This window comes from Agrilus planipennis, unplaced genomic scaffold (assembly GCF_000699045.2).
Source record: "Agrilus planipennis isolate EAB-ADULT unplaced genomic scaffold, Apla_2.0 scaffold85, whole genome shotgun sequence".
In the NCBI taxonomy this organism is placed as follows: Eukaryota; Metazoa; Arthropoda; class Insecta; order Coleoptera; family Buprestidae; genus Agrilus; species Agrilus planipennis.
In genome coordinates, this window is record NW_020438910.1 from 958,319 (window position 1) to 982,427 (window position 24,109).

General features: G+C 35.9%; 1 protein-coding gene across 1 annotated transcript in view; it reads left to right on the plus strand.

Moving 5' to 3' along the window:
* LOC108733858 overlaps positions 1-24,109 on the plus strand; it is a 217,665-nt gene that overhangs the window by 133,570 nt on the left and 59,986 nt on the right. Inside the window, exon 7 of the mRNA XM_025973485.1 lies at positions 19,196-19,321. Coding sequence (XP_025829270.1) covers positions 19,196-19,321 — 126 coding nt within the window. The remainder of the gene's footprint in view (positions 1-19,195; positions 19,322-24,109) is intronic.

A 24,109-nucleotide genomic window follows, 5' to 3' on the forward strand; every position in this document is an offset into this window, starting at 1 on the left:
GGATTGTTTTTTGGATAAAAAATTGAAGTATTTGTCAGTACTGTGGGTTATAATTCTCTCGATAAATTCAAATGGAACGCCTACATTTAATAATGTTCTTTCAAGAATTCCTTGTATCTTTGTAAATCCATAACATACTGATCTATTCCATATCTCGAGACGGGGAGGAATACTGTATTAGTTAGATAAAGAACGTTAAGTTTTTGGTCAGAAATGTATCAATAGCGCCAGGTCTGGAACACGATCTTGAAGTAATTAGTTCTCATCAGCACAATTTAGATGTTCGAAGAGAATTTGATATTGGGTATTGATAGCCGCAGCCCAGGGTTGGTTGTTCTTCGGTGTGTTCGCGAATGGTGATGTTTATTCGACGTTTTGGTATGTATACATATGCCGTGGTTGAGACAAGCAATCAATCTGAAGATGTGTGTTCCGAGATTTTTGAGAACGTTGATTACGAGTTTGTTATCAGAATTACAGTCGCTCATTAAATTTTGTATATTTGTATTTTTTTACACTCTAGATATCATCTGAAAGTGATTTTACTTTTTGGTCTAAAATTAGTTATGTACCGAGTAACTAAAAATGTGTAGGAATTTATTGGAGATTGGAGGTATTCTTAAACCAACTTAATGGAAAAAAATTATCATCTAGAAACTTTGTTTTTAATTTTAGTCAGCTTATGTAGATTGCGTCAGCAGTGCTTTTTGTTTTCTTGTATCCCATCTGTGTTTCTCTTAGTACTTTCTTGTATTCTAATTTTCTCTCAAATCTTTTTCTAAGAATTTCACCGCGGATTTTGTAACACGTGCCCATTAGTGTTATTTTCCTGCAATTTTCTGCTTTATTTCTGTAAATTAACTTTATTATTCCTGCTTTTCATTAAGTTCTTCTTCATCTCCACTCCATATCTGATTTAATACTGTTCGTAAGTCATTATTTATTTACACTATTATTACGAATTTTAAACCACTATGATAGTCCAACTAAGCCTTTTTCAAATGACGCCTACCGTGAAAGCCTCGTCTGACCATAGATATTTTTGGTAAATTACTCACTAAACTGAATTTGTTTTGTGGGTGATTATGGACGATGAAGAAAAACTCTTTGTTGAAGAGAGAAGTAGAGAATTTATTTTACAGAAAATGAAGATGAGTAAAAGAGAATAGCGGAAAGTCGGTAGATGTTAACATGAAGAATGGCTGAGAGAGACTCCTCTTTGAGGGTGCAGAAATTATGTAACGAAGTGAAAAGTGAATATGCCCATGTGTTTTTATTTTAGGGTACAGCTCTTGAAAAGAAGGAACCGTCGACTTTCGTTCTCAGAATTTTCTGTCGATCGGTTTTTGTTAGTATGAAATAGGATACTTTATGTGGGTTAGGTATAGATACATTCAAAAGGCAGGAAGTCAGATCCAGAAAAGAAACTGTTAACATGCTGTTAGTAGAAAGGCAGTTCGTTAGAATATTTACAAGTTGAAAAAAAGCAGAAGTTATATATATACAGAGTGTTACATATTATTTACAATGATTATGATGATATATCTACAAAACAAAAGACTAAAATACATAGTGTAATAGGCGAGGGTCGCCACAGTTTCCCATAGGTAAATTGATTAGTACCAAGTAACTTGCAGTATATCCTCAACTGCAGATGTTTACTGGAATACAGTAGTTAGCAGTAAAAATCTGCAGGTGGTGATACAATACCCAGTTACTTGATATGAATCATTAATTTTTCGCACAGTAGTCAAATGCGTTTATTAATCTGTGACCGAGCGGCATGGCCTAGAGGTCTAGACCATTGTTTAGAATTTGGGGGCCCAAGTTTTTCTGTGGTTTCCTTAGATCACTCAGGCAAATGTTCCAAATCCATTTCATCTTTCTCACCTGAACTACCATCCATCAATTCCCATGATTCCTGAAAGGAGGCTGAAGAGGGCCTTCCGCCGTATCTTCCAGCGTAGTCCGGAGAGACTTCCCGGTCACCAGTATAAGTGGCTGGTGGGAATGAAACATCCAAAAGTTTTTTTTATTAATCTGTTGTAGAAATTGAATCAGAGGGCTGTTAAAAGTATCTTTATATGTTTCTACAGTCAGTGTGCGAGAATAAAAGAAAAAAAGCCTGCAATTAAATGGATACCAATACGAAATTCGATTGTTTTCTCCCTGACCTAGTTTTCTGGATCCAAAGCAACTGAGTTTTAATATACTCCATTTCTGGCATTATACTTGTTTTACTGATAAAACATTTTGACCGGTTGTTCGTGTTTATTAGCGGTAAATAGTAACTATAAAGCAGTAATATGAAAGTGTTGGTATGCATAATATTGAATGCGGAGTAATATACATCTTTGGTACTTAATATACGTATAATGTAACATTTTATTGTATGTGCCTATAATAATAACAAAACAAACGTCTGTGATATAATAGTACGAACGCCTCGTAAAAATGAATGGCCATATTGCCTAATAATAATAACTACAGAGAATTACAGAATTATTGTAATACAAAAACTTATGTAACTGTGATAAAATGTTATAGAGAATCAATTACTAATGCACGTTTGGTTTAAGTTATTAACTTAGTGGTGAGCTTTAATTTAACTGACAAATGGGAAATAAAACATCACAAAAAAATAATGAGAAATTCCATGATAGTAAATCTCTTTAAAATGATATTCTTATTTTGCAATAAAAACATCTAATTATCTTTTTGGAAAGAAGGTGTCTTTTTTTGAAAAATTAAATAATCGTTAAATTGGTGAATCATTTCATTTGGTTTTTTGCAACATTTTTCGATGTATTGGAATCTGTGCGGATTTGCCAATAAGCAGTATAGACCGCGTCTTAGGGGCGGCAGATTTTAGAGTGACAGAAAAAGCTCTGTTTCTCGTGCTATGTTATCCCAAAGATTTAGAGGTCGACTTGTTCGGAAATGTATACATTTTCTATATGATGTGACGTTTCCATTAACAAGACCGCAGAGAAACCCGATTCAACATCAGCATCATTACTTAGTCTCTATATTTTCGAGAAATCAGTATTTGTTCTACTTTTATTCAAAGTTGGATATAGCTTTACGGTCACTAATTATGCTGGAGAAAGGAGTTTTCCTTGTAAAGAGAAGTAAAAAATAAAAGTATTATCAGAGGTCTGAACTGATGCAGTCCTGACTCGGGTCTATGGGCCGTCGTTGGTTCGTGTTGCATCCTAACGTTTCGCTAACATGTGTGACGATCTTCTTTAGACGTCTTTCCATCCCCCATCCCCGATGCGGGATGTGAACTGGCAACTTCTCTTTTTTTTTGTTTAGATTATTCTCGAGGAGGGGAAATCTTCAAAAGACACCCCCTGAATATTTACCGACTAAAACCCCTCCTCGAGCGGGGAGATAAACCCTGAGCCTCCTGCACAACTTGTATTTATGTTTGACGGAAGAGGGCGGGGCTTCTTCCTGTTCAGTCAATAGTGGCATGCCGATCGACACCGTTTGGGTGTTCCTGAGGATCCAGTTCCACATCTGGTCGAGTCTGATGGTTTCCTCCTTTTTGTTAAAATTCTCCGGATGTTTTCGGATCTCGTTGGCATCTCTAACCATCCCGCTGTGGTAGCAAATTTCAGTTCTCAAAGAGTATTTTGTGGTCGCCGTTGCTCAATGCGTGTTAGCCCACACTCGATTTTCAGAGTATCCTAGTTGGCAGCTTGCTTTGTGCTTCTTGAGTCTCGTTTTCATCGATCAGTTAGTGGTTCCTATGTATATCTTTTTGCAGGAAGATGATGTGCGGTAAACCCTTGAAGCTAAAAAAGGGCCCCTTTTGTTCTTAGCTGATCTGATGGTCTGCTGCGTCATCTTCGTAGATTTGAAGATGGTTCTGATGTCGTGCCTCTTTTAGATTCTGTCAATTCGTTCCGTTATCTTTAGAACATATGGTAGATATCTATTGATCTCTCGATCTTCCCCTTTTTGTAACCATTCGTCTGTTGGCTCGTTCAGTAAGGGTCTTACTGATACTATACTACATAAGGCGTGCGCATACCTGTTTGTGTGTGTAGGTTTCCTGTATACCGTATGGTCCAATTTGTTGCCTCGTTTCCTCACTAGTACGCCCAAGAATGCTAATTGTTGGTCATTCTCAGTTTCTATGGTGAAATGGAAGCTGGGCTGTTGTTTGTTCAGGTGTTGGAGGAAATGGTTCGGCTTTTCCATTCCGTGTTCCCGTATTAACTACGTATCGGAACCAAGCAGTTGGCTTGTACTCTGAGATTTCGATATCTTTCTTCATAAAGTATTCTGTGAGGAGGTTGGCTATGACCGAACTTAGAGAACTTCTCATTATAATAGGACAGCACCAGTTCACCTACTGGCCGTGAAAGTGTTTACCAATTTGTCAGAGACGTTTACTATGTCAACAAGAACTTAACTCATTGGCTCTTCTACTGATAGAGGAAGAGAAAATGAACACCGTAATCTATGATGTCAGTATGAATTATTTCACCAATGAAAAGCTACATAAATAAAATATTTTATGACTAATTTATTCATTTAATTCAATTTTCAATACCTACCTAACCTAAACACATACATACGTTAAATTCTAATAAGAGGCTAGGTAAAAAGATACGACTGAGTGATTAAGATAAACAGGAAAGGAAAGGCAGCAAAAAGAGAAGTTCCTTATATCCAGCACTGATTAGAAGTTCAATACCAAGCGACATGGTTAGACTTTTAGACCACTGGTTAGCTTTCGAGGGGACGCCGGATCGATTGTGGGTTTTCCGTAGTTTCCTTGTATCATTCAGGCAATGCTGATGCAGTAATATTCCACAGATAATCTTTTACTCTCTTATGTATTAATTTCGTCTGTCTTAGCCAAACCATTGCCCACCCATTCACATGATTCCTAAAAGGAGGCTAAAGAGGGCCGTTCCCATCAGCATTAGTAGCTGGTGGCAACGAAACACTTAAAAATTGTTTTTTTTTTATGGAGTTCCATTTCATTATGCTGATTGACGCGAACTCTTAAGGGAATCTTTAATTCTCCTAATTAATTAACAATTTCGTACTTACGTACCCTACCCAGTTGTTTTTTATGTGTCTTACTGTTTTCGAATAGTATTAACGATTAGCAGTGAAACGTAAAAGTAAACCTTATAATAATGAATCTTATATTTTTTGTAAAATAGTATTTTCTCTTCTTTGCCTTTTTCGAATTTATGATTCTTATCTCGAAACACATGGTTCACTACACGTAGATATATTTTCTTGCATCACAAGTTAATCTTATTCCAACAAAAAAAAACATAAATAAAATAACACAATACAATCAAAATTTATGAGCATAAATATTTCATATACCGTCGTATTTGTGGGGGTTGTATTAGGAACACGACGACAGGATAGCAAGTGCATGAGGCGTGGGGGGGGGGGAGTGGATTAGGAAAAGCTGCTACGGGAAGAGAACGTACGAATACCAGAGACAATTACCTAAAACCTTTTTAGGTTCTTTCATAAAATTTTGGTGCTTTTAATACATATGCATCCTGGTGGAGAAAAATGGGAAGAAAAACTAGTCCCCAATCAGGAGTTGCAAAAAGTTCCCCTCTTTGTGAAGGAGTTAGGGAAACCTTTTTCCACCATAACTTTTCAGATTGCATAATAAACAAAACAATTTTTTATTAAAAATTAATTTTGTGGAGCTTTTCCTATCCTATTCGCCGGCTCCGCCACAGATTGCTCTGGGAAAAGGTTACTGTTTATACTTCTGCGACTATCATGTTATTCATTTTCGTTGCACCACTACCTTACTGTTGCTCCACATCTACCATTTTGTTTAAGATTCCTGCTGGTTATATTTTCGTGTTTCTTCTCCTTTTTCCCTCTATTTCTGCTGTAACTTTTAACTGCTAATTAGGGTTATTGTTTGTGTTTAATATCTCTCCTGTAGATGGTTGTATTGGATAGATAGAAAGACTAGATGCAATCTTGTTCTAATTTGAGTCTCGTTTTAATGTTCAAAGGTTACTGTTTTTCGTAAATATTTACAATGTTAATTCATCATTAATATTTAATTGTTTAAATTTTACTTTTGTTGAGAACTTTAGGCACTGTATAATTAATCGAGTAAATCGAGGAACAATTGACCAAGTCATCCTGCAGTAATTTGAGTTCTTTGCTTGTTGTGATAGATATTTCTAGTTTAGTTTACATGTAGCAGTGACAGATTCACTATGTCTGATAATAGTAGTTCTGATGTAGAAGAAGAAAAAAATAAAAATAAGAGAAAGAACAGCCTATGGGTCTATCGCGTCAATGAAGAGAGGCCTTGGAGAATTCCAACATGTATTTAACGATCTAAAAGAACACGGGAAGAAGAATTATATTCAATATTTTAGAATATCACCTAAACTGTAGTCTAGGTTTCGACAAGATGATGCTAGTCACCACAGTCGCCGGTCACTGCAACGCATTTACTTGGCTAGTCCATCATGGCACGTAATTGACTTGTTCTTTTTCCACAATATTCGAAAAGAGTACTTGAGATTTCGAAGTTTAAGAAACCCTGTAATAGATGCTTTTAATCGAATTCATTTTTATGATTGCTGTGCGGTAAGTATATTTTGTTAAAATAATTGCTCACGTTAAGTTATTCTTGACGTTTGTGTTTATTATTCTTGACAAACAATTTTCGTATTATATTACGTAGGTATTTTCTTTAAAATTCCTCAGTATTGATTTTCTTTAAAGTCGATACAATGTATAGGAAAAGGTTTCGATTATGCCATTTGACTATAGACTCTACGAGTTTAATTTTGCTTTTTCGTTTCGTTAGAATAGAAAGTATTCAGCTCACATTTCGTTTCAACGAAATAGAAAATAAACTGCTGACGAAAGGTTTTAGATTTGACTACGTAATGACTTTTTCCGACGCAGTGAATGATTTAATTTCAGATGTAGGTAGTTGAAACGGCAGAGTTATTAAACGTCTCTCGAATCTATTACTTTAGATAATGGTGCATTTAAAGAGCAGTTTTATTCTGCTTCTCTTGAAATACTTAATAATTCAAGAGGCCATTTAAAACTCTGTTCCCTATGTAAAAGTATGTGAGTGTCAATTCACTTGACATTACATGAAAAGGGTTGTTGGATTTTAGGTAAATTTAAATTAAATGTTTAACACTTCATAAACTTTTCGTATTTTTTATAGCGCTTGTTATGTGTTTCAAGTGCTTGTCAATAGACAGGAAACATGTATTTCTAAAGAAGATCTAAAATATTCAACACGGATTTAGTCAGTTGGTGTATTGATTTTAGAGTTACTTTTTTCAGTATTTTGTAGTTGTAAAAACTGAGCTACGTCGTTTAATGATTAGACGGTACGTTTATACAGATAACATAATTTTTAAATTCTCTTCTATGTTCATTTTGTCTGTCTCTTATGTCTTTCCTCGGCCATGCCACACTCATTTTCACATTTCATCAGTTTCCCACCGGAGATTTAAGAGGATTACCGCCCCATACTGCAGTTTTGCTCTAATATAATTATAAGATTGATTGACTTACCTGGTAAGGAAGATCAATCTTGATTATTCGAGCATCGTAGTCCTTCCATGATAGTATTGGTAGGTTTCATTTGATGCCTATCGACGCACAACAGTTTAAAGAATGTGTAAACAAAATAGAAAAACACCCCTGTCTCCACCTCATCGTCACACGGTGCTCCAGTTCAGTTTGTTGAAAAACAAGGAAAATCGCCCTGGTTAGGGGTGATGGGCCTGGGTGGGCCCTATCATGGAAGGACTACTATGCTCGAATAATCAAGATTGATCTTCCTTACCAGGTAAGTCAATCAATCTTATAATTATTCTTCGCATCTCCGTCCTTCCATGATAGTATTGGTAGATGTTCACAGGTGAAGGAATTCCAGGGCGATTAAAAGTAGGTGTTTATTAATAGTTTTAACGGAGCTTCAATTAACAATTAATATTTAGTGTATTAACCTTAGAATGTAATAATAGCAATAATAATTCCTTAAAATTAAGCAGGACTTGTAACCGTTACTGGTATAAGTTAGGATACATTTAGCAAACCCTTCCTGCATTTTGGCCAGGGGTATGTTGTAAAAACTATGAAAAAACCTGACATTTCTCTGTCCAATCCGCACTATTTCGAATCGTATCGATATCTATCCCTGATCAAAAAACTGCTGAAGTAAACTAAAACTGTCTTTACCCCTCTGTCTAGTTTGAGTAGAGGAGAAGTTATATATATACAGAGTGTTACATATTATTTACAATGATTATGATGATATATCTACAAAACAAAAGACTAAAATACATAGTGTAATAGGCGAGGGTCGCCACAGTTTCCCATAGGTAAATTGATTAGTACCAAGTAACTTGCAGTATATCCTCAACTGCAGATGTTTACTGGAATACAGTAGTTAGCAGTAAAAATCTGCAGGTGGTGATACAATACCCAGTTACTTGATATGAATCATTAATTTTTCGCACAGTAGTCAAATGCGTTTATTAATCTGTGACCGAGCGGCATGGCCTAGAGGTCTAGACCATTGTTTAGAATTTGGGGGCCCAAGTTTTTCTGTGGTTTCCTTAGATCACTCAGGCAAATGTTCCAAATCCATTTCATCTTTCTCACCTGAACTACCATCCATCAATTCCCATGATTCCTGAAAGGAGGCTGAAGAGGGCCTTCCGCCGTATCTTCCAGCGTAGTCCGGAGAGACTTCCCGGTCACCAGTATAAGTGGCTGGTGGGAATGAAACATCCAAAAGTTTTTTTTATTAATCTGTTGTAGAAATTGAATCAGAGGGCTGTTAAAAGTATCTTTATATGTTTCTACAGTCAGTGTGCGAGAATAAAAGAAAAAAAGCCTGCAATTAAATGGATACCAATACGAAATTCGATTGTTTTCTCCCTGACCTAGTTTTCTGGATCCAAAGCAACTGAGTTTTAATATACTCCATTTCTGGCATTATACTTGTTTTACTGATAAAACATTTTGACCGGTTGTTCGTGTTTATTAGCGGTAAATAGTAACTATAAAGCAGTAATATGAAAGTGTTGGTATGCATAATATTGAATGCGGAGTAATATACATCTTTGGTACTTAATATACGTATAATGTAACATTTTATTGTATGTGCCTATAATAATAACAAAACAAACGTCTGTGATATAATAGTACGAACGCCTCGTAAAAATGAATGGCCATATTGCCTAATAATAATAACTACAGAGAATTACAGAATTATTGTAATACAAAAACTTATGTAACTGTGATAAAATGTTATAGAGAATCAATTACTAATGCACGTTTGGTTTAAGTTATTAACTTAGTGGTGAGCTTTAATTTAACTGACAAATGGGAAATAAAACATCACAAAAAAATAATGAGAAATTCCATGATAGTAAATCTCTTTAAAATGATATTCTTATTTTGCAATAAAAACATCTAATTATCTTTTTGGAAAGAAGGTGTCTTTTTTTGAAAAATTAAATAATCGTTAAATTGGTGAATCATTTCATTTGGTTTTTTGCAACATTTTTCGATGTATTGGAATCTGTGCGGATTTGCCAATAAGCAGTATAGACCGCGTCTTAGGGGCGGCAGATTTTAGAGTGACAGAAAAAGCTCTGTTTCTCGTGCTATGTTATCCCAAAGATTTAGAGGTCGACTTGTTCGGAAATGTATACATTTTCTATATGATGTGACGTTTCCATTAACAAGACCGCAGAGAAACCCGATTCAACATCAGCATCATTACTTAGTCTCTATATTTTCGAGAAATCAGTATTTGTTCTACTTTTATTCAAAGTTGGATATAGCTTTACGGTCACTAATTATGCTGGAGAAAGGAGTTTTCCTTGTAAAGAGAAGTAAAAAATAAAAGTATTATCAGAGGTCTGAACTGATGCAGTCCTGACTCGGGTCTATGGGCCGTCGTTGGTTCGTGTTGCATCCTAACGTTTCGCTAACATGTGTGACGATCTTCTTTAGACGTCTTTCCATCCCCCATCCCCGATGCGGGATGTGAACTGGCAACTTCTCTTTTTTTTTGTTTAGATTATTCTCGAGGAGGGGAAATCTTCAAAAGACACCCCCTGAAGGGAGGTAGTGTAGGATTTTTACCGACTAAAACCCCTCCTCGAGCGGGGAGATAAACCCTGAGCCTCCTGCACAACTTGTATTTATGTTTGACGGAAGAGGGCGGGGCTTCTTCCTGTTCAGTCAATAGTGGCATGCCGATCGACACCGTTTGGGTGTTCCTGAGGATCCAGTTCCACATCTGGTCGAGTCTGATGGTTTCCTCCTTTTTGTTAAAATTCTCCGGATGTTTTCGGATCTCGTTGGCATCTCTAACCATCCCGCTGTGGTAGCAAATTTCAGTTCTCAAAGAGTATTTTGTGGTCGCCGTTGCTCAATGCGTGTTAGCCCACACTCGATTTTCAGAGTATCCTAGTTGGCAGCTTGCTTTGTGCTTCTTGAGTCTCGTTTTCATCGATCAGTTAGTGGTTCCTATGTATATCTTTTTGCAGGAAGATGATGTGCGGTAAACCCTTGAAGCTAAAAAAGGGCCCCTTTTGTTCTTAGCTGATCTGATGGTCTGCTGCGTCATCTTCGTAGATTTGAAGATGGTTCTGATGTCGTGCCTCTTTTAGATTCTGTCAATTCGTTCCGTTATCTTTAGAACATATGGTAGATATCTATTGATCTCTCGATCTTCCCCTTTTTGTAACCATTCGTCTGTTGGCTCGTTCAGTAAGGGTCTTACTGATACTATACTACATAAGGCGTGCGCATACCTGTTTGTGTGTGTAGGTTTCCTGTATACCGTATGGTCCAATTTGTTGCCTCGTTTCCTCACTAGTACGCCCAAGAATGCTAATTGTTGGTCATTCTCAGTTTCTATGGTGAAATGGAAGCTGGGCTGTTGTTTGTTCAGGTGTTGGAGGAAATGGTTCGGCTTTTCCATTCCGTGTTCCCGTATTAACTACGTATCGGAACCAAGCAGTTGGCTTGTACTCTGAGATTTCGATATCTTTCTTCATAAAGTATTCTGTGAGGAGGTTGGCTATGACCGAACTTAGAGAACTTCTCATTATAATAGGACAGCACCAGTTCACCTACTGGCCGTGAAAGTGTTTACCAATTTGTCAGAGACGTTTACTATGTCAACAAGAACTTAACTCATTGGCTCTTCTACTGATAGAGGAAGAGAAAATGAACACCGTAATCTATGATGTCAGTATGAATTATTTCACCAATGAAAAGCTACATAAATAAAATATTTTATGACTAATTTATTCATTTAATTCAATTTTCAATACCTACCTAACCTAAACACATACATACGTTAAATTCTAATAAGAGGCTAGGTAAAAAGATACGACTGAGTGATTAAGATAAACAGGAAAGGAAAGGCAGCAAAAAGAGAAGTTCCTTATATCCAGCACTGATTAGAAGTTCAATACCAAGCGACATGGTTAGACTTTTAGACCACTGGTTAGCTTTCGAGGGGACGCCGGATCGATTGTGGGTTTTCCGTAGTTTCCTTGTATCATTCAGGCAATGCTGATGCAGTAATATTCCACAGATAATCTTTTACTCTCTTATGTATTAATTTCGTCTGTCTTAGCCAAACCATTGCCCACCCATTCACATGATTCCTAAAAGGAGGCTAAAGAGGGCCGTTCCCATCAGCATTAGTAGCTGGTGGCAACGAAACACTTAAAAATTGTTTTTTTTTTATGGAGTTCCATTTCATTATGCTGATTGACGCGAACTCTTAAGGGAATCTTTAATTCTCCTAATTAATTAACAATTTCGTACTTACGTACCCTACCCAGTTGTTTTTTATGTGTCTTACTGTTTTCGAATAGTATTAACGATTAGCAGTGAAACGTAAAAGTAAACCTTATAATAATGAATCTTATATTTTTTGTAAAATAGTATTTTCTCTTCTTTGCCTTTTTCGAATTTATGATTCTTATCTCGAAACACATGGTTCACTACACGTAGATATATTTTCTTGCATCACAAGTTAATCTTATTCCAACAAAAAAAAACATAAATAAAATAACACAATACAATCAAAATTTATGAGCATAAATATTTCATATACCGTCGTATTTGTGGGGGTTGTATTAGGAACACGACGACAGGATAGCAAGTGCATGAGGCGTGGGGGGGGGGAGTGGATTAGGAAAAGCTGCTACGGGAAGAGAACGTACGAATACCAGAGACAATTACCTAAAACCTTTTTAGGTTCTTTCATAAAATTTTGGTGCTTTTAATACATATGCATCCTGGTGGAGAAAAATGGGAAGAAAAACTAGTCCCCAATCAGGAGTTGCAAAAAGTTCCCCTCTTTGTGAAGGAGTTAGGGAAACCTTTTTCCACCATAACTTTTCAGATTGCATAATAAACAAAACAATTTTTTATTAAAAATTAATTTTGTGGAGCTTTTCCTATCCTATTCGCCGGCTCCGCCACAGATTGCTCTGGGAAAAGGTTACTGTTTATACTTCTGCGACTATCATGTTATTCATTTTCGTTGCACCACTACCTTACTGTTGCTCCACATCTACCATTTTGTTTAAGATTCCTGCTGGTTATATTTTCGTGTTTCTTCTCCTTTTTCCCTCTATTTCTGCTGTAACTTTTAACTGCTAATTAGGGTTATTGTTTGTGTTTAATATCTCTCCTGTAGATGGTTGTATTGGATAGATAGAAAGACTAGATGCAATCTTGTTCTAATTTGAGTCTCGTTTTAATGTTCAAAGGTTACTGTTTTTCGTAAATATTTACAATGTTAATTCATCATTAATATTTAATTGTTTAAATTTTACTTTTGTTGAGAACTTTAGGCACTGTATAATTAATCGAGTAAATCGAGGAACAATTGACCAAGTCATCCTGCAGTAATTTGAGTTCTTTGCTTGTTGTGATAGATATTTCTAGTTTAGTTTACATGTAGCAGTGACAGATTCACTATGTCTGATAATAGTAGTTCTGATGTAGAAGAAGAAAAAAATAAAAATAAGAGAAAGAACAGCCTATGGGTCTATCGCGTCAATGAAGAGAGGCCTTGGAGAATTCCAACATGTATTTAACGATCTAAAAGAACACGGGAAGAAGAATTATATTCAATATTTTAGAATATCACCTAAACTGTAGTCTAGGTTTCGACAAGATGATGCTAGTCACCACAGTCGCCGGTCACTGCAACGCATTTACTTGGCTAGTCCATCATGGCACGTAATTGACTTGTTCTTTTTCCACAATATTCGAAAAGAGTACTTGAGATTTCGAAGTTTAAGAAACCCTGTAATAGATGCTTTTAATCGAATTCATTTTTATGATTGCTGTGCGGTAAGTATATTTTGTTAAAATAATTGCTCACGTTAAGTTATTCTTGACGTTTGTGTTTATTATTCTTGACAAACAATTTTCGTATTATATTACGTAGGTATTTTCTTTAAAATTCCTCAGTATTGATTTTCTTTAAAGTCGATACAATGTATAGGAAAAGGTTTCGATTATGCCATTTGACTATAGACTCTACGAGTTTAATTTTGCTTTTTCGTTTCGTTAGAATAGAAAGTATTCAGCTCACATTTCGTTTCAACGAAATAGAAAATAAACTGCTGACGAAAGGTTTTAGATTTGACTACGTAATGACTTTTTCCGACGCAGTGAATGATTTAATTTCAGATGTAGGTAGTTGAAACGGCAGAGTTATTAAACGTCTCTCGAATCTATTACTTTAGATAATGGTGCATTTAAAGAGCAGTTTTATTCTGCTTCTCTTGAAATACTTAATAATTCAAGAGGCCATTTAAAACTCTGTTCCCTATGTAAAAGTATGTGAGTGTCAATTCACTTGACATTACATGAAAAGGGTTGTTGGATTTTAGGTAAATTTAAATTAAATGTTTAACACTTCATAAACTTTTCGTATTTTTTATAGCGCTTGTTATGTGTTTCAAGTGCTTGTCAATAGACAGGAAACATGTATTTCTAAAGAAGATCTAAAATATTCAACACGGATTTAGTCAGTTGGTGTATTGATTTTAGAGTTACTTTTTTCAGTATTTTGTAGTTGTAAAAACTGAGCTACGTCGTTTAATGATTAGACGGTACGTTTATACAGATAACATAATTTTTAAATTCTCTTCTATGTTCATTTTGTCTGTCTCTTATGTCTTTCCTCGGCCATGCCACACTCATTTTCACATTTCATCAGTTTCCCACCGGAGATTTAAGAGGATTACCGCCCCATACTGCAGTTTTGCTCTAATATAATTATAAGATTGATTGACTTACCTGGTAAGGAAGATCAATCTTGATTATTCGAGCATCGTAGTCCTTCCATGATAGTATTGGTAGGTTTCATTTGATGCCTATCGACGCACAACAGTTTAAAGAATGTGTAAACAAAATAGAAAAACACCCCTGTCTCCACCTCATCGTCACACGGTGCTCCAGTTCAGTTTGTTGAAAAACAAGGAAAATCGCCCTGGTTAGGGGTGATGGGCCTGGGTGGGCCCTATCATGGAAGGACTACGATGCTCGAATAATCAAGATTGATCTTCCTTACCAGGTAAGTCAATCAATCTTATAATTATTCTTCGCATCTCCGTCCTTCCATGATAGTATTGGTAGATGTTCACAGGTGAAGGAATTCCAGGGCGATTAAAAGTAGGTATTTATTAATAGTTTTAACGGAGCTTCAATTAACAATTAATATTTAGTGTATTAACCTTAGAATGTAATAATAGCAATAATAATTCCTTAAAATTAAGCAGGACTTGTAACCGTTACTGGTATAAGTTAGGATACATTTAGCAAACCCTTCCTGCATTTTGGCCAGGGGTATGTTGTAAAAACTATGAAAAAACCTGACATTTCTCTGTCCAATCCGCACTATTTCGAATCGTATCGATATCTATCCCTGATCAAAAAACTGCTGAAGTAAACTAAAACTGTCTTTACCCCTCTGTCTAGTTTGAGTAGAGGCCGGATGATATAANACTAATTACTATTAAACTTAAAAACACTATTAAATTATTACTAAACTTCGGTAATTATTCTATTTATTTGCATTACTGTTACTATTCACTGTTCTATTTATTTCACTCCTATCACTGTTAATTTATCTCTTGATTCACTTTATCAATTTATTTCTATTACTCTCGGCGATCGTCTCTTCCTTTAAATACTCTTTTGGTCCCTTTCGGGAACTTTCTCCAGCCGTCCAGAAAAGTCTCGTTTTCTTTGAATTGTTTTATTGCTTTCCCGGAACGGGATGATCCTAATTCGTACCTTGAAAAAATAGGTACTTAGTTCCAATTAGTATTTATGTAGGGTGATGAGGAGGGCTTCTATCTATTACAATTGAGCAGTGTTCTGTTCCTATAAAATCATGATTTGTCCTTATACAGGGTGTTTCTGAAACATGTAGCAAGCTTTAGAAAGTGCAAACTAGTTTTAATGGGAAAGCTCATAATGAGTACAATAGGGTGGTTAAGGGACAAAAAAATTTATAAGAACACCACAGCAAGTTATAATACAAAATCGGTCCATGGAATGATTTGACAACGTGGATGTAGTGCTTCTAAGTCATTGAGTACAAATTATAATATGAACTGAGCAGCTACTCATGGATAGAATGGCGCTTGTCCAATGTCTAAAGTAAACATAAACAACATCAACTTTATGTTTATGTATAGACGAGATATTAGTTCCGGGAATACCACTAAGCACCCACATGCATACGTGTATTACAAAAATTTTTCAAATAAATTAAAACCACTTGGTAAAACAGAGGTGTTTTAAAGCGGCTACGAAAGTTACTTCTCATTCGCGGAATTACATCAGACATTTGACGAATTTTATTTGCAGCGATCATCACACGGTCCTGCACATCATTAGCATTGTTCTTTGGCGATTGATACGAGCACTGTTTCATATAACCCCATACAGAGAAGTCTGCGGAATTAGATCCGGACAACCAAGAGTGTAAGCATCACCTTATGGGAATAATTGACGTTTGAAGCACTTTTTTATCGGCAGATACAAATTCTCCCGCGGCTGAAAATCAGTTCCCTTAAGGCTTGCACTCGCTACAAGGATGCAGCAACTGATTTGTTAAATCATCATACTGGAATATGGAAGAAAGCCAAGGTTTCACGTTTATTCATGTGTACTACTTTGGGGTTAAAATCAAGGATTTCGTCTTCTACAGGGAGATATGGTTAAAAATAACATCAATCATAGTTAATGTAATATAACAAATAACAAACAATGCGTGAGCACAAAAGTACAAAAAAACTTGCGATTTGATGAGGCGTTGCAACGTCGTATTTTTCTGTATGAGCTACCAGGCCCGGACTGGCCCTTACCTCTGTTTTTAAATGCGTTTTTCTTAAATGCGGTAAACTTTCGGAGCATCAAACATTTATAATTTTCTTGTTTTATAGTATCCTCCTGCACGCTTGCTACTAATTTCGCAAACACTCTGTATAGTAGAATGAAAATTCGGACTATAGGGCCGTGGTCTAAGTGAACTATTCTGTCCAGACGTTTCGTCAGCTACTACGACTGTCGCTGTCGAGACTTCGAGATATAATCTACGTTCACGTTGTCAACGCAGCACCACCACTGAGGATGTCAGCCGCAGTAGCTGACGAAACGTCTGGACAGAATAGTTCACTTAGACCACCGTCCTATAGCCCTTCAATCTACTATGGATTCCGGCCGTGAAAGCCTTTAATCTCTTCTGTACCTAGTAACACATTATTTTTTGGGAACTTGCCAAAATTAGTGTAAAATGTTGCAAAAAAAATGTAGCAACAGTGCCTTCTGTATTAAGAAGGCATGAGATAGTTCGTGGCAATTGAATCAACTTCAGTCGACTACAGCCTATGTCAATTTGGAATAACCTCAAATGAGTGAATCTGAATCGCAAAGCCGTAATAATGCCGCAAGAAGTTGACAATCAGAACTAATACGCGTCTAATTGAAATGTGAGCAAATCGAAATGTACCCACTTCTGTTATATCTATCAGCGCCGATTGTCGGTTAACGTGGATAAGTGTGAAAGGAACAGATGGTTGGGTTGAAAAAAGAAAAAAACAAGTAGTAAATGATGAAGTACAATTTCCAGAACAGAACCCAAAAAGCATCTAGCAAGGATTTAGAGATAGCTTTAAGCGGTATTGACGAAACAATACTGTATGAAAATAAATAAAAATAATAAAAAAATTATGGTATGTAAGGAAAGAAAAAGTAGGGAAAGAGCGAATATAAAGATAGGAGACGAAAAATTAGAAGAAATTGCCGACTTTAGGTATCTAGGAAGCCAGATAAGTCAGTACAGAAGGAGTAGTAGGGATATAAAGCAGAGGATAGCGCAAGGTCGAGTCGCCTTCAATAAGAAGAAGTCACTTCTATGTTCGTGAACGGTTAATTTAGAAATTCGAAAAAGGTTGTTAAAGGTGTATGTTTGAAGCACGGCGTTGTATGGATTCGAAACATGGTCAGTGGGCGCGGCGGAAAATAAAATAAAATGAAGAGGTATTAGAAACAGTAGGAGAATAGACGACTGTATGGAGGTCAGTAAGAAATAGGCGACATAGGTTGGTAGGACACCTCCTCAGGCATGAAGGTCTAGTCAGAGACATATTAGAGGCAGAAACGGAAGTTAGGAGGGGTAGAGGTAGACCTAGATTAGATTACTGTTCGCAGATAGGTAAGCATGTGGGTTTTTCTAGTTTTAGGGAAATGTGAAGATTAGCTCAGGATAGAAAAGAGGGGAGGTACGTGTCCAACCAGTTTTAGGACTGACGATCTTATGATGATGATATTGGAGCGACAGTTGAAATAAGAACAAAGAACATTGAATATAAAGTTGTAGCAATTTAATTAAGGATAATAATTAGATACTTTAGCGAAATAATATACATAAATATTAATTAATTTGTTTTCATTTTCGGACATTTAAGAACCTGTGTAATTCATAAGCCACGGCTAAATTAAAAATCTCAAAGCTCCTATGGTTAATAACAAATAAAAAATTCTGGAGCTTCAGGCAATATTGGTAAGGTTTCCTGAATAGTTCATCAAATTTTCATACGTTTCTTGAAATCACCAAACTTTTGTAAGAAATTTTTCGTACTGAAAAGGTTAGAAGCGTTCGAAATGTCGTGTTACAGACGAATGATGTGAATACTGTGGATTGGGAAGGTTAGAAATGAAGAGGTATTAGAAAGAATAGGAGAACAGAGGATTCTATGGAAGTCAATAAGAAATGGGCGAGATAGGCTGGTGAGACATCTTCTCAGGCATGAAGGTCTAGTCAGAAACATATTAGAGGCAGAAACGGGAGTTAGGAGGGGTAGAGGTAGACCTAGATTAGATTACCTGCTGTTCGCAAATAGTTGAGGATGTTGGATGTTCTAGTTTTAGGGAAATGCGAAGATTAGCTCGGGATAGGAAAGTAAGAGTGGAGGTGGGTATCCAACCAATCTTAGGGCTGACGACCATATGATGATGAAATAAAAGATTAATTAAGTACCGTAAATTAAATTTAATGATTATAAAATAAATGTACGAAAAGTGGCAATATTGAATAATAACAATGAATGGAGGTCTACAATCAGTATAATAGCAATGGAAAATTTGAACATAGGTTACTTAAATGCTTAAATCATGTTTTATTACTTCTGGTCTCTCTGAACTTTTCCACCAGGTATAAAAGATGAAAACGATTATTCTGCTGTGTCGATAATTAAAGCGGCTGTTATGAATTTTTAAATGTGAATTATCCTGATTATTCATATCAACGAGAAACGAGTAGATAGAATTTTATTTGCGGCATAATAATAAGGCAAACAATGTGAAAGCTGTATTTCCGATTGGCATTGAAGTGAAGTCTGAAGTGTTATGCACCAGGCAAAAGTGTCTTACGCCAAGGGCTTAGTTTTGTCCAAATTTGAACGGGTTCAACTACTGATTATTAAGAAAAATATTTTCCTATTGTATTAATTTTGTTCATTGATGTTCATCTTCTATTTTGTTCTGTCATCGCAATTCCTAATTTTTGATACATTAATAATTGTTGCTCTAAATTTTCTATGAACTTTAAGAGAAGTAAACTTTGTTTCAGGTGGAGTTATGTATAGAACCAGGACAAAGTTTGGGATTAATGATCCGAGGTGGTGTGGAGTACAACCTAGGTATATTTATAACAGGAGTCGACAAAGATTCGGTTGCTGACAGAGCAGGATTGATGGTAAGTTGCTAAGATTTCAAACTATTTACATTCAATCCACGAGTTAGTTGCGTACTGATTGAATCTGTACAATTAATTAGATATACATTTACTTAATTAACTTATTACATTAAAACTAACCGGCTAAATTATAAAATTAATTTATTAAAATTGCAAAAGTACGTATTCTATTTAAATAAACATAAATTCTTGAAAATTCGAAAAACTTATAATGTAAAGATAACAAAGGTCTGCGATAAAAAAATATTTTGTATAAAGTCATCTTTAGCATGCAAATGTAAACTTTATTTTAACGTATCACGTCACATTTTTTTTTTGTATTTAGATAAATATATATAATAACTCCTTGAATCGGCAAATTTATTTGTCTTTTCACAAAATTCATTTTATGGTTTATATTTCTATTTAATACTCTCTGATTGAGCATTGTATTGTCTTTTACTTTATTTTAGATAGTGTGGAAGTAACTATAGTGGTTTACACCCTCTGAAAAAAAAAAATAGTTTATAGTGCGTCATTATTGAGAGAGATATAATATTAACATGTAATAAAAGATTTTGTTTGATTTATCTTTAACTACAGCTTCTTAGAGTTGTAAAACAATCTAATTGTATTTTGTTACATTTGCGGACAATATACAATAGTTAAGCAAAGATATTGAATATAACAGACTTTGTAAAAAATGCTTATTAAGCTTACTTCAGAATGAAGTTGTGTCACCAAGATAAACAGTGGGCTACGATAAAGTATGCCGGTTATGTATTGAAGTGTTAAGACAGTTGACTTATGGTAAACCAAAATCATTGTTATTTGGTATTCCTATGTCCAAATTAGAATGTAATTGGAAGTCGGAGTGAACAATATCATCAATACGAGTTTGAAAGATTCCGAAAAGGTATTACTTCCATCACTTATCATTAAACTTGGTTTGATCAAACAGTTTGTAAAGGCATTTCGACTTAACCAACGGTGATTATATCATGTTTAGATATCGAAGTCACAATCTATGTAAGTTTTAAGAATATAAAGAAATCGTAAGGACATAAAAAATTACTTTTTAGAAAAAAAATCAATTCAAAAATCACTTTTTTTTATTTATTTTCTATCTTTCCATGCTTTAATATTGTCGGGGGTATTTTTAACAAACACCATCAAAAAGAGCATCGTTATAAACATAGAAACACGGGTTATCGAATATTGTTTCGTCTCACTCATTACATGGCAAGAGTTCAAATGGAAATGTGTTCTCTGAGCATTTATGGGTTAATGTGACGTGGTATACACCATATGAATATCGTTTTCTGTTACTTTTAAGACAATTACGACAAATATTAACAATTTAAGAAAAAAACTTTTAAAAAAAAATTCGCAGACCTGTGTAATTTACAGTAAGTGCCTCTCGGGTCATAGTGAAGAAAGACAAAACTATTAATATGATAAGTAAAAACATTTGGTTAATGTATGTTTTACTAACTTATTTTTAAAAACATTCTAATCTAACCTAACAAATAATAAACAATACATGAGCAAAAAATATAAAAGAAATACAATACAACTGAATGAATACGGCGTTGCATTGTCGTATTTCTCTCCAGAGCCGGAATTAGATTTGCCTGTAGTTTCAACTGGGTTTTTCTTGAAAAAGGTGAACTTTCAGACCTGTAAACATTTACTTAATCTTCTTATTTTATAGTGGCTATCATCTTCTGCTAGGTTGCTACTTATTTCAGAAACATCTTGTTTAATTATTCCGATAGCCACTTCTGATGATTATGAATACATCAGATGATTCTGAAAACTAAAAATTCAGTATTGTCGCGTATTCAAACACCCTTGGCACTATTATTTAATTTATTTAACTGTAAGCTCTTTAATTATTAACTGTTATTAGTTAATTACTCGTTCAATACTATACACAAAGTTGATGGCTTCATTGCTCTTGTTATTTCGCATTCTGTCGCCTCGTAACTAGAACTCGATGAACTGACTGTTCCGATCTCGCGACAATTAGTTTTTCGGACTGGACTTGTTGTAGAAGGTTCCCAGAATTCGGTATCTAGGGAATCTGATTTTATTTGTTAGTAGTGAGATCTAGGCAAGCCATTATCGGTCCCTTGACGCGTGGTGAGTCACTTCCCCCCTCCTAAAACTGGTCGTCCCTATCAGTGACGTCGCCTCTGTAGGGAGCAAGCGGGTCAAGATGGACGATTTTCATTTTTGTCAGAAGTTCCTTTTGATTCCGATAAACAATGTCGTTGATGCGTCGAGCAACTATATAAGTGACCATATTTTTTTTGTCAAAGCGGGACGTCCGTTGTAAAAACAATTACAAGTTTTTTTACTAAAAAGGGTAAAGTATGTTACATTACTTCTATATAGGCTGTATTTTATATTTGTCGGCTGAATAAATCTTTTTTAAAACTTGGTTTCGTTTTTAGGTACGAATAGACCTCAGAACAAGATTCATTTATGTTAATCTTTGTAATCAAAATGACTTTCAATACTGAGACGCTCAACTGTGCTTTTTCGCTGGTCGCGATGTGATGTAGGTACAAAGCAATTGTAAATTAAATTATCATTTAGTCTGTTTGCGAAAGCGGGACTCAAAGCAGGACGTATGGTCACCTTATGTATGGACCATCCCAAGTTTGTTGTAGTTTCGGGCAAATTCCCTTTCGAATTAATGGATTTTATGCGGTCACTTTTGAGTCGCGGCTTTGTACGCATAGCATTATGGATTGTAGGTTGTCACGTATTCATTTGTAGACACTGGTGAGTCTCCAGACCGACTAAACATCATGTTTGCTGGTAGGCTGAGTGATTTCCGAAATAAAATTCTGGTCGGTGTCCTTCCACTTGTTTCACAGATGTCGAATCTGTAGGTTAAACGGAATAGAAGTAACAAAATAATTCGAAGTGGTCTCTATTCTGTCGAAACTGCCAGACGCGGATCGCGATTTCGATCTTTTTGGATCTCATCAGCGCGTCGCAGGCAGCTCCGACAGAACACAGACCAACCTTTACCTGCTGCCTTAACAGCGCGTTTTAGAAAATACCACAAATGGCGTGGTGAGCGCCATCTGTAGTACGATGCTACATTTGAGGATTACATATGCTCCAACAAGGTCCATTTAAAAATATGGATATCTACTTGCTGAAACGAATACCGGCGTAGCTAACCTCAACGTGATAGGCACGTTACCATAATCGAACAAAATAATTCGAAGTGGTCTGTGTCCCGTCGAAACTGCCAGACGCGGATCGCGATTTCGATCTTTTTGGATCTCATCAGCGCGTCGCAGGCAGCTCCGATAGAACACAGACCAACCTTCGTTTCAGCAAGTAGATATCCATATTTTTAAATGGACCTTGTTGGAGCATATGTAATCCTCAAATGTAGCATCGTACTAAAGATGGCGCTCACCACGCCATTTGTATTATTTTCGGAATAGAAGTAGGTATATGTCGATCTCAGTTAGTTTAGTCGTCACTGACTAAGCTTCTCAAGTTAGTTTCCAGATTAGCGTTGAAACGTTCAAACATCTCATCAGACTATGGATGTAAGCGCGCAGTCCTTGTTTTAGTAATGCCTATTAGTTTAGTAATTTTCTTGAACAAGTCAAGAACTTGAAGTTCCTGCCTTGGTAGAAATGCAATTCTATCGGTATTTAATATCGGCTAACCCAGCTAATTAACAAACTTTCCTGCAGCAGTGCGTGCTTCGGGTCACTTACTCAAGTTACCATGGATGACCAAGATGTATCGGTTATCGGGGTCTCTAATTGGAAATATCCCTGCTACGTCAACTGTGATTCTCTCAAAAGGCACTCCTACGTTGTGCTACTGCAATTGGGGCTCCAGAGAGTGTAATATTAATGTCTTTCGGCATTCGGGTGCCCAGTGGAATGAAAGTCTATATAGTGGTCGGGCAATAACGGCAAATCCTTGTATGAATCTTCGATAGGAGGTGCAAAGTTTCAATAATCTTCTAAATTCATACAGTATCCGTTTTGCCTGAATCGCTGTTAATTCCTTCCGGTGTTATAGCATGACCTAGATACTTTGCCTCTCTCCTAAACAGGATGGGACATAGCTGCAACTTTCCTACTGTCAAGTTTTTAAAAACTTCAGTAACGTTTCGGAAAGTTTTTCCAAGAATGATGTCGTCTAAGTAAAACAAACAAATTTTCCAGTTTAGTCTTTGTAGTAGAGTGTACATTAATATTTTGAATGTAGCAAGTGCATTACACAATCCAAAAGTTAGCCCACTGAATTACCATGGTTTATTTCTAGTTGTAAAAGCAGTCTTCTCCATATTCTGCGGATGCACTACCATTTGCCAGTATCTACTTTTCAAGTCGAGAGCAGAGAGTCATTTAGATCTAGCTAGAATGTCTAGTGAGCAGTCGATTTGGGGTTACATGGGTGTAGCCACTCTCTGTAGTGTGAGATGTGACTAGCAAAAGTTGTGTTCTGAGAAGAACCGATTTACAAAAGCGTTGGACACATTGCTGTGCCTAAGATGAGACGTAGCACTGGTACAGCATCCGATGGTCGATGTTCAGGAGTTGATACTGTTGCAGTATACAATAATAGCGAGCCTGGTGTTAGACTAATTTTATTTCGATATTTACAGAGTATTTATACAAAATTATTTACATGGTATTATATGGCAAAGAACATTTCAGCATATTACATTTGTGTGTGTATTTGCCGTTGACCTAGTTAGTCGCAGTGTGTCGCGACCTAACTAAGTCAGCACAAATGTAGACGCTTAATTGATACACA